The 11,944-nt window shown below is 57.1% G+C and overlaps 1 protein-coding gene across 1 annotated transcript; it reads right to left on the bottom strand.

The window, feature by feature from the left end:
- Window positions 1-2,375: 2,375 nt before the first annotated feature.
- LOC308355583 (Fc receptor-like protein 2) lies at window positions 2,376-11,151 on the bottom strand (the record flags this gene model as incomplete). Its single annotated transcript, XM_080823901.1, has 7 exons — window positions 2,376-2,704; window positions 5,441-5,719; window positions 6,047-6,334; window positions 7,762-8,040; window positions 8,216-8,499; window positions 10,845-10,865; window positions 11,060-11,151. 7 exons carry the CDS (start codon window positions 11,149-11,151, stop codon window positions 2,376-2,378), a joined length of 1,572 nt encoding a protein of 523 aa, XP_080680027.1.
- Window positions 11,152-11,944: the final 793 nt, after the last annotated feature.

The raw sequence follows: 11,944 nt of genomic DNA, 5'->3' as shown, positions 1-11,944 counted from the left end.
CATAATATGGGCTCAGTAAATTACTTATCAACATAGATACCTAGTCTGGAATATATGTATTTTATGCCCAATATTCTTCTCCACATATCCACCCAGATTCAAAACTTACTTATCTCTAGAAACAACCAGCCACTCAAATATGTATTGAGACTCAGACATTAGCAAAATTGAGGGGCTGGTAGGGCAGGTCCCCACCTGGAGCATGTGGTTTCTTCCTACTTTCACTCTGCACACCCAGACCCAACCCCGATCAAGGTACACAGCAGAACAAAGGGTATTTTTGAATCGGGATTGTCCTTCTTGAGAGGGCGGTCTTAGTTTGAAACCTGTGCACACACACACACACACACACATGCACGTGTATAAAATGTCTGTTAACACGGCAATGTTAAATTTAATAAGAAGCATAGTGATATGTAGTTTATAGTACAATAAACTCAGAAGTGTACGTCACTCAAATATATTCATATATTCATAAAAATGCTTTAGAAGAATCAGCATATTAACAGCCGTTGCTTCCAAATATTAGAATCCTGCTGATTTTTCTTTTCTTTTTTGGTCAATGTGTTTTATATTTGTAACTTGAGAAAGTGTTTCAAGAAGGAAATTTTTAAAAGCTGGTTTCTTCCCAGGACGCTTAGAATGGAAAGGATGGGACGCCTGGGTGGCTCAGTCGGTTGAGTGTCTGACTCGATTTTGGCTCAAGTCATGATCTCAGGGTCGTGAGAGCGAGCCCCGCGTCAGGCTCCTTGGTCAGCACGGAATCTGCTTGAGAGTCTCTCCCTTTACCGCATCCCTTCCCCGACTTGCTCTCTCTTTCTCTCTAAAATAAATAAATCTTAAAAAAAAAAAAAAGAATAGAAAGAAAGTCCCACATTTCTAGCAGATGTAGGGCCCGTCTCCATTCATTCCTTGTTTGTTCTGTCCTCAGGAGCCGCCGCGTTTCTCCAAGGAGACTGGGATCCCCAAAGATCTTTGGGAAGATGCTGGAAAACCTGGGGTCTGGGCCAGGGTGTTTGGTTCCTCTGGGAGCTGGGTGTGGCCTCAAATGCAAGTGCGGTGGAGGCTCTAGTGTAGGTGGTACTTTGGAGTCCTGCTGAGTGGCCTTGGGGGTCACTGGTGAAGGGTTCGGGTCCATCCAGCGCTGAGAGGCGCAAAGGGAAAAAACCTGCCAGTCTTCAAGAAAAATGAGGCAAGAATGCTGCAGAGAAAAGTAAGAAGGTGGTAAGGAGCGGATGATCTGAGAAGGGGCTGTCCAGACAGATCGGGGGTCTCCCCTAAGAAGTGAGGCCCAGCGGAAGGAAGAAGGCCAGCCCGAGCCCCAGACCCACCCTCCAGGAAAGACCGTCCCAAATATGCAGTCTGGACATGCCCGGGACTCCCTCCAGCAGGAAGGTCTGTATGAGGGGTGAGAGTTTGATGGGTCCTAATGCTGGACAAGGCGTCGTCCCACTTCTCTGAGAGATCCCAAGTGTCGGAGAAGTTTGCTGCTTGTAGGGCTGCTGAGTGGGGGCGGGGCACGCCTGAAGCCCCACACAGCTGACCCCAAATCCCGGATCCCTCCCATGCCCAATGCTGATGCCGTGTCCCTGAATGAGCCGCGGGCCTTCACATGCTCCTGACACTGGGCGTCAGTCCAGTGCTCCTGAAGATCTTCTCGCCACAGGGCTCCCTGACCCTGCTCCCCGACTCCCGGCCCGAGGGGTTGGGGTGCTCCAGCAGAGTGGGGGCTGGGACTGGGCGAGTGGTCCACTAGCCTCCACCTAGTCACAAGCTCTGTGGAGGTTTTGGGCTCAGTGCCCAGCTTTCTTTAACCTCAGGGAGCTCTGTCCTTGACGGTTGGTGGCCTGGTTTCCTTGATGGCCCCAGAGTCTCTCCGACTCCCCTCCCGCCTCCCCAGGCCCGTGTCCCATCGGAATCCCGGGCCGGAAACAGCACCCGGCTCTGCCCCAGCCGGCACGCCTCCGACTCCGGGATTGATTCTGATGAGCAGAGTTGTTTCGGGGAGAGGCCTCCGAACCAGTGATGGGATCACAGAGCAGTATCAGCCATGTGGCCGGGGCTAACGTCACTCATATGCTGACATTCCTGGGCCTCATAACCCTGTCCCTAGTATTGTGTCCCAACTCACAGCCACGAAACGTCGGCGTTCGGTCTTGAGACGGCAGAAACGGGCTAATAACAGAACACACGGGAGAGCCCGTACGACCCTGGGCTAGCCTCACATACAGCCTGACCACTGTCCCACGGAGAGCAGGTGAGTGGCTGTGAAGGAGGGGCCGCTGCGGTGGACAGTAGGGTGGCCCGGAGCTGGCCGCGGAGAGTGGAGAGAAGGCTCTCGGCCGGATGGCCCGTTCCCAGCCCAGGCCCCGCCCTCACGCACCTTCACACACAGCCCCTGCATCCTCGCTGTGGTCGCAGTCGAAGGTCTCCACCTGCTCACACTCAGCCAGGGCCTCCTCGTTCCCCGAGCACAGGGCCACTTGAATGAGCACGGGCTGGTCCTCCCCCGCCAACGGCGGGTACAGCACGCCTGCAGGGGTGTGCTTGGCCTCTCCACAGCCCAGCTCCCGGCACACCACGGCCACGTCCGCCATGTCCCAGCCGTCGTCACACACGGTGCCCCAGCGGCCGTCGCGTTCCACCTCCACCCGCCCTTCACAGCGGTGGGCGCCATTCGCCAAGCGGATTTTGGGCGGGGGCTCTGCAAACAGGGGTGGTCGGAGCACAGTCAGAAATGTGGGAGGCAAACGGGAGAGGCTGTTTGGTGGGGAGGGGAGGGCTTGCTGACGTAGGGAATGCATCTTCCAAGGGCAGGCCCGCACCTAAAGACCCCTGGGAAGCGCATTCTGAGCGTTCTGAAGACAACGGAAGGTAGGGATGCAGGGATTTGTGCTTTGATTCTCTGGAGCTCAGAAAGGTCTTGGAAAAAAGAGAGAAGGTTGGAAAACAGAGAGAAGGCTAGAACTAGGTCTTCCCCATGGATGGAGCCTGGGGACGCCGGGTATTCCGGTGGCCTGAGCTGCCCCATTCCTTCTGAGGGCAGCTTCACGCCCCATGGGTGTCCTCACCCACCCCAAGCCCGCTCCTTCTGCAGGGGGGGACGAACAGGCCACAAGGTCAACCCGCACTCTGCCCATTTCTTTGTTTGTTTTTCCAAACTGGAGCGATCTGTAAGGAGGCCTTTTCTGGAGGGTTTGCAGCAGAGAGGAAGGATGGAGCCCAGAGCTGTCAGGGACCAGCCTCCCTTCTGAGGACAAAAATGATGGAGAGACACAACAGAAAGGGGAGGCGAAGGATGGGACCCTAGGAGCCAGCCGCGCACTAAGCCACATCCAGTCCGCACTCTCTTGCCTGCGGCCCTTGTTTTTTCTGGCCCTAGCCCGTTCGTATGGCATCTCTATCCTTTGCAACCAAAGTGCCCCATCTGACACGGTCAGTTACCAACCTCACAGCAGAGGCCCTGCAGAAATAGTAAACCTGGGAGAATTACAGGTACCATGTGAACGTGGTTCTCAGAGACTCACAGACTGAAAAGACAGAGCGTATGTAAGGCACCGTGAAGACGGACGACATAACAACAGGCTTCATCAAATAGAAAAATAAACTGTGAACTTCGTATATCCCAAACAGAAAATTCACATTCTTCTCAAATTCCACATAGAGGAACGCCTGAGTGGTTTGTTCGGGTAAGCATCTGACTCTTGGTTTCGGCTCAGGTCATGGTCTTGGAGTGATGGGATCGAACCCTGTGCCGGACGCTGTGCTCAGTGGGAGTCTACCTGAGGATTCACTCTCTCCCTCTGTCCCTCCCCCTCCTCTGTCCCTGTCCCTCTCTCTCTCAAATAAATAAATACATAAATAAGTAAAATAAAGTCAAATTCCATATAAAACATCCACAAAAATGACAACTGTGTGTTAAGCCATGAAGACATTCTTAGTTCCCCAAAGTAAACGTCGTGTAACCCTGTCGTTCAATCAAGTTTAACCACAAGGACGAAGAAGAAATCTATCAAGAAATTAATGAACTAAAGGATAAAAATGACATCTATTCATAGCTGTAAGTCCCCAGTTATAAGAGAAATGAAATCCCACATTCCACATACTTTAGAAATTAAACAGATGAAAATGTTAGACATCAAAACTTGTAAGGGGTGATGAAAGAAGTTCTTGGAAGAAACGTGGGTTTTAGATGCATTTACGACATGAAAATAAAGACGAGGAGTAAATAAGCACTTACTTGAGAAGTTAACAAAGGAGCAACATGAAATAAGCCTAAAGCCCAAAGGAGGAGGATATTCGGGAGGTGCGGGAGAAGATGAACTGGAACGAAAGGAACTAGAAAACCAGAACCCAAATAGATCTGAGTCACAAAAGTGCCCCCGAGTCTTGAAAAAGAGCCATTACATGGACCCTCGTGGGCCGGGCCGGTCGGGAAGGAAGGAGCGCAAACCTATCAGAAGTACGGGGCGCGTTCTCACGAACCTGGAGGCAGTCTGAGAAGTGGGTGAGAGGACCGGCCGACAGCACGTGATGATTTTGAAGATCTAGACAAAACGCCCAACTCGCTGGGTGAAACCATCCAAATTATTTTAACGAAGGGTAGAAAATTGGGAAAGCACATCTGACACTGGGGTCAAGGTCTCCCGGGCTCGGGAAGTTCCTGCCGCTGGTCCCAGACACGTCTCCACCAGCAGGTGAGTCCAACACAAAACAGTTGAAAAAAAACTGCCACAGAGCACGGCGACCACTCAGGGCTTCTGAAATCACGCCTCTGTGGCTGACCTCTCCCTGATGCCGAAACCAGACAGTCAGGTCGCTTCTGCCCACGAGGACCCGGTGACTAAGAAGGGCTCGGCAGGAACCCGACGACTTCCCAGAGCAGGACCGCCGCCGTGCGCGTCTCCACAGTGATGCGTTCGAGGGGACACGTCCCGTGACCACCGCTATGCTTCCTGACCCTGGCCTCCAGCCTCCCCTGGGAGCCCAGCGGCCAAGCGACCTGGGAAAGGTACCGGATCTAAAGCCCATTTCCTCGTCAGTGAATCGAGCATCGTTACGGAGACTGAGTGGCATAAGCCTGCTAAAGGTTTGGATCCCGGAGTCTGTTTGTTCACGGCTTTTCCACAGTTTCCTGAGTACTAAAGAGGCGAGTTGAACCTCCCGCTCGCCGCGGGCTGTGTGCGTGCAGGGCTCCCCGCCCCTGCGTGCCCCGCGTTCCCCGAGACCAGCGCAGCCGGTCCAGCACAGAGCCCTGCAGACAGGGACAAGCCCCGCTCCCACGGGAGCGTCGGGCCCAGGCTGGGGTGAGGACGGTTGTGTCCCGTGCAGAGCAGAGCGCAAGAGTTGAAGACCAGTTTCCCGACAACAGGATCGTCCAGCAGAAAGGACGCTTGGCATCACCACCCCTGGTCCTCTAGGACACAGAGACAAGTCCTACCTGTGACGCTGAGCGTCACCGCCTCGCTGCGCTGGGCCCCCAGGCCGTTGTCGGCCTCACAGGAGTAGTTTCCAGAACGTTCTGCGGTCAGAGAGAGGTTGAAGGACGCTCCTCCTCCAGAGGGGGCCCAGCTGCTCCCCAGGATGACGTCCTCGTGGTAAAACCGGTACCGGATCGGGGGAGAGCCGCTCTGGGCCTCGCAGTGAAGCTCCACCATGTCCCCCACCAGGGCCCGGGTCCCGGGTGCCCTGAGGGTGAGGACGGGGCGGGACGCTGGACCTGAGGGAGACAGGGGGCCACCGTCAGAGAGGGTCTCTCCTGCTGCACAGACTTACAGCCCACTCTGTCCTCGTCCCAAGCCCTCACAGGATCCATCCAGCCCACGAGGGATGCCTCTTGTCCCTTTGGCCCCCTCCTGTAGCTCGTCAGCCACTGCCCCACCACCTCACAGTCGCCTGCCACTGCCCCACCACCTCACAGATTCCCGGCCGTGTTCAGATGGTTTCTCAACCTCCTCACAGCCTGTCCCTCGTCATCCTTGGTCCAGCCTCACTGCCCCAGAAGGAGACTGCTCAGTCACTGGCTAATTAGGAGAGCGCCACTCACCTGTGACAGTGACGTTCAGGGCCCCGCTGCGGGCGAGGCCGTGGCCGTTGTCCGCTGTGCAGTAGTACCGCCCCATGTGACTCCCCACGGCAGCAGGGATCTCCAGCTCTGCTCTCCTGGAACGCTGACGCTTGCTCCCCACACGCTCCCCCGTGTCCTCTCTGTGCCAGGAGAACGTGGTGTCCCCTGTGCCTTCAGCCACAGAGCAGATGAGGACCAGACGCTCCCCTGCAAGCACGTGGCCTCCCTGGGGCTGGGTCTCCAGGAGCACGGCTGACACTGGGACACCTGTGTGAGCACGAGAGGACAGGTGAGGGCAGGTGAGGGCCTGGGGTGGAAGTAGTGTCCCCCGCTGGGCACCCAGGCAGGGGGCATTCCTGGAAGCCAAGTGTAGGCAGAGGAGCATTTGGTGAGGAGGGAGCACGCTGAGGCCCCTGCGGCAGGGCACCTGAGACCCCACACCCTAAACTGTGGCCTCACTCTTCCTTCACATTCACTAGCCCTTGATAATGACAGGCCCATAGTGACCTTGCTCCTCCCTCATTCCCAAGGCACTGGGAGGGTGGGAGAGGGGACTATGGGACAGGGGGACGGCGGGAGAGGGGGACCACAGGACAGTGGCACAGGGAGACAGAGGGACAGGAGGATGGTGGAACAGGGGGACGGCAGCACAGCGGAACAGAGGGACAGGGAAACAGCAGGACAGGGGGATGGCAGGACAGTGGGACAGGGAGACAGCGGGACAGGGGGACGGCGGGACAGGGGGATGGCAGGACAGTGGGACGGTGGAGAGGGGGACTATGGGACGGGGGACGGCGGGAGGGGGACAGCGGGAGAGGGGGACAGAGGGAGAGGGGACGGCAGGAGGAGCACGGGCTGGCTCTGCCGCTTATTCATCACATGATCTCAGCGGGTCAGTGCATCTGTCTGACCCCACATTTCCTCCAAGAGGGTGTGTGGAGCCCTGTCCCAGCCTGACAGAGCTCTGCTGATGATGAAGGGAGAAGCCCATCCTGCGGCTGTCTCAGGGTCTGGCACCTGGCAGGCACCGGCAGCACTGCTGTCCCCCTGCACGGCGTGGGGCAGGGGCGGACGCTGGCATGGTGTGCCTGGGTTCCTGTTCCAGCTGGGTTACCCCGGGCAGGTCACTTGTCTGCTCTGTGCTTTCAGTAGCCTGGTGTGTGACATGGGGACACTGATGCACCGCATTACAGATCCCCAGGGCTCTGCGGGGCCCCCAGACCTGCTCGGAGCAAGGCCTGTGCTTGGAAAATTTCCTGCAAGTCCTCCCTGTCCTGGGATTCCTGGAACCGAGCAGAGCAGCCCGTTCAGGCCTGGCATTCGGGAAGTGCTTTTAAGGGCTGGGGGCTCTTCCTGCCACTGCTGCCGTTGCCACCCCCGGGCTCTCCCAGGGCTGGGTGTTTGCGGCTGGGGCAGCTCCCTGCAGACAGACACCACCATTATTTCCCTCTTGTTCTCGGAGCGTAACACAAGGTGCTCCAGGAGAGCTTATGATGGTCACTTTGCAGACCGGGAGAGCAGAGCCAGGGAGACTGGGCCCCCGTGGCCACTGACATCAGAGTCCAGGGGAGTCCCTGAGACCCCGTACCCACCATGCCCGCAGGGACAGGGGAGGCACAGCTGGGGTCTCCCTGGAGCCCTGCTCCTCTCCGTACGACCCAGGACCCCGCCTGCAGCCCCGCCCCTGGGCTTACTCTGCACAAGCACGTGGGACCGAGGACTTGGCTTCGAGACGCTGTGGGACGCCGTGGCCACCTCACACCAGTAGTATCCCGAGTCCTCCTTCCATACAGCCGAGATCTGAAACTCTGAGTTTCCGTCCGATCTCAGGGTGTGGTCATCCCTGAAAAAGGAGTAGCGAAGCCGCGTCCCCGACCTGTCCCTGGGGAGCTGGGTGTCACAAGACAGGGTCATTGAGCTCCCCTCGGTGGGCTGCGAGGGCCTGACGGTCAGCGTGGGAGCCGGAAACAGCTCTGGAGGAGAGATGGAAGAGAGCAGCTGTCGCGGAGGGTGCGGGTCCTGCGGGAAGGTGCCCTGTCTCCTCAGCCCCACCGAACGGGACACACAGACGCGGACCCAAGGTCACCCTGCACCCTGCCCCGCACCCTGGTTCCCCCCCTCACAGGCCCTAGAACAGCGAAGCCTCACCTTGGACAGTGAGCCATGCAGACCTCGTTCTCTCTGTCGTGAATCTATAGAAGACCAGCTGGTGGACCTCACAGGAATAGGAGCCGCTGTCACTGGGGCTTGCCTTTGGGATGGTGTAGCCTGAGGCGTGGTAGTGAGTGGCCAGCAGAGACTCATCCTTGTAGTACATCACTTTCCCTATCATGCCACTGCTTACCCCAGAGCACCGCACCACCACCTCGTCTCCTTCGTAGACATCGTGGGGCATGTCAATGCTCAGCTGGTCTGCAAAAGACCCCAGACACCTGCAGGGCCAGCCCCACGCCCCGCCCTCGCCCCACGCCCTGACTCCTGCTCCTGTGAGGGAGGGGTGGTGCACACACACGCACACACAGCCCGGATCCCTCGGAGCCCTTCCTGACATCGCAGGTCTCCCATGATCCTGTTAGTGTCATGTCTGTTTAAAAAGTTTCAATCCCATTTCTGGACCAAATTCTGATTTTTAAACAGTAGTTATATCTCTGCATCCACTCGAGGTGACCTCCTGTCCCTGTGACCGTCAGGATCAACTTTCTCTGCATCTCCCCTTCCTTGGAGGCTCAGCCCAGTGGGTACAATTCAAAGACCTTCCTGTCGTCTTCTCCCTGGTGAAACAGTCCATCCATTGGGACACTAGCCCCGGGGCTGGAGTGTCACTCTCTGGAATGAGCCCTTCCCGAATGCCTTTTCCAGAGGCTTCTGAGAATCCTTTGCTGGACGGTCCCTGTAAGAAGGGGTGGGCTTCTCTACTTGCTCAGGTCCGTGCCTCCCCTTGGAGGACAGTGGTCCCCAGAGCTCAGGGTGGCTTGGTGTCTGCCTCTGCCCCAGCACGGGTAGGAAACCGGTAGGTGGAGGGGCTGGACGTCGGAGCTGGAAGTTTGCACAGAGGAAAGGGCCAGCCCTGTACGCTGTGACCCAGCCTTGCAGCCGCGGGCTTTAGGGGGAAAATATTTCAGCCTACCACTGAGCTAGAAATTCAATTTATATACTTATAAATCAATTTGTATCTGTTCAAGTATCAATTTAGAACCGTACTCCTTGGGCCGGATTGCAGACACGTTTGTGCCATTCTGATAAAAAGTCTAATCCCAGGGCTGACCTTGGCCTATGCGCTCCCCGTCGGTGTAAAGAGGGGCAGAGCTGGACATGGGGGAATGGGATGGAGAAAGAAAGGAGGCTGGGACTGTGTGTTTTGTCTGCGGGCTCTGCCCTGTGGCTGTGAGTTTACAGGAGAGGGACGGCGTCCTGGCTCTCAGGGAGCTGCCTCGGAAGGCCGACCACCCTCGAGGGGGCCCTGGGTCCAGTCTCCGAAGTGGGACAAGTGGGATCCGTAAAGAGACGGGACAAGTGGGACAAGTGGGATCCATAAAGAGAGGGGACTCCCACATTCCATGAGACATTTTCTCGTCTTTTGCATTTTCTGTTTTTGCACATATGTTGCAGTCCTCGCAGTATTTCCCTCCAGGGATCCCTGTCTGTATGACACGTTGGAGGTGCAGGCTCAGAATTTTTGTTCTTAAGAAGTTCAGAGACCGTGCTCCCTCCAGACTGCTCGGCCGCTTTGAGAGTCTCACCGCTGGACCAGGAGGCAGGCATGGTGGTGGGTCAGAAACACTGACTGACAAAAAGAGACACGTCTTAAGCCCTCCTGGAGGCCGAGAGTTTTTCCTCCATATGGAGCTTGGGCAAGGTTTTCAGTGATGATGACAGAGATGAAATCAGTTTGATTAAAGAGTGTTTGAGGAAGAAGGACTCGGTGACTGAGCTGCTGGTGATGACAGAGCCAGAGACTGAGTGAGAGGGGGCTCTGGAGCTTCCTGGGTCTGGAAACGGGATCTGGCTGCCAGGCACTGGGGAGCGGGGCCTGGACTTTGACGTGTGACTGACAGACCCACTCCGCAGAACCAGGCACAGTCTGCACGCACGCATCTCACCAGGCCCTACGAGGCTGAGCCAGAGAACACTCTTGCTTAAAATCACCGCAGATATGATACAGTTTGTATCATCAAATACAAAATTATCGGGTATGTAAGGATGCCCTCCAGCTCCCCACCTTGTAGGAGGGTGAACATGTCCTCCAAGGAGGAGCTACAGGGGAAAATGTAACTTTGTCTAATAATAGAAGACAAGTTAGGCGTGGTTCGTTTGCAGTCCGAGGGGACATTCAGGGGACGGCCCTGTGTTAGGCACAGCCTCTCCCTAGCATCCAGTTCCCTCTCTGTGGTCCGTGTGTCTCCCACTGTGGCCTCTGGTGCTGCTGGGGGTCTGGACCCAGGAGATGTGCAGAATGTTTACTCCATAGTAACTGCGGACGGTTTGCTTGCCCTTCCCGGGCACCTTCCTTCGGGTCCTAGGGCTCAACGGCAAGGAGAAAGGAATCCATTGTCTTGACGGGGTCCGGGGTGTAGCCCATTAGGCAGGCAGGTAGCAGCTCAGAGAAGAAGGGACACCGGACTGCTCCTGCCCAGTGGGGTCCAGCCCCCCGCTCGCCCCACCCCAGTCCTGGCCCCCGTCCCCGCAGCCCGAGCTGAGAGGCCGGACTTGTGGCCCCTGCCTGGCCTGCAGAGAGAGCCTCCCAGAGACCGAAGGGAGCAAAGGGAGGGTGACTCACCAGACTGGGGGTCCAGAGCCGCTGCAAGGGAAGAGGCAGACATCAGGCCAGGGCCTGCACGCTTTCTAAACACCCCCCCCCCCCACCTGGCCTCTCTGTCCCCTTCCCATCCATGCCTACTTCCCTCTGCCCCCACGTCTCATCCCTTCCCTTCTCCTCCCCTCCTTCATCTACTCGTTTTCCTCCCACCTGGCTTGTTTCCTTCCTTCCCTCACTCACAAACAACCCCCCCTGGAACCAAGGGCTCTAGACCCAAGCGGTTCAGAAACATCGTCCTCCCCGAGTGGTTATTGCGCAGAAGTTTCATGCTGGCTCTGCTCCTCTTACAACTTCTCCTTTCAAGACTGACTCTTGCTGGAAACAGATCGCCCGCCTGCTGGCGACACCGAGGCCAGGAAGGGCCCGGGAGGGAACGAGGTGTCTGTTCACATCCCGTGCCCGCTGTTTCCCGTCCTTCCCTATTCTGGACCCAGCTCTGCATCTGCGCCCATGCGCAAGGGTCAGACGTATCAGCAGGAGCCACCACCGGCTGATCTACAGCTGGCGGGACTTGAAGCCACTCCACAGTATACGTCGAGGAAAGAAAGGCATCCGCCCCAGACGTGGCGGCTGGTGTGGACGTGGGGCTGGGACAGGGTAGGATTTCAGCGGGCTGCAAATAGAATTTACCCTGGCAGAACATTCCTCCGATGTCCTGTTAAGAAGTGTTCCAATGTTCCGAGAGATCAACGTGGAAATGGATGTTTTAAAGAGAGTGCAGGGCATCAGTCTTTGTAAAAGAGATGCAGAGGCCTTTGTCCTCCTGGGAACCTGCTCTGCTCAGTACTGACCTGCGTGGTGCCCCCTGGTGCTCAGCCAGAAGTTGGGCCCATCCCCACTCGTCCCCTCGGAGACACAGGTGCTCAGGGGCAGGCTCTGCAAAGCCCGGGCACCGGTGGTTCTGCCGCAGCCGCACCCAGGCCCTGCTCCAGCATCCTACTCACCGAGGACCAGAAGCAGTGGCCACAGCAGCATGAGCCTGGAGGCGAGGCGTTATCCCAAGGACAGTGACGGGCCGCTCAGGGGACACTCAGTCCTGGAGCACAGTCTCTCCCCATGGG

This window comes from Martes martes, assembly GCF_963455335.1.
Source record: "Martes martes genome assembly, chromosome: 15".
NCBI lineage: Eukaryota > Metazoa > Chordata > Mammalia > Carnivora > Mustelidae > Martes > Martes martes.
This window is presented reverse-complemented; position numbering and strand designations above follow the sequence as displayed.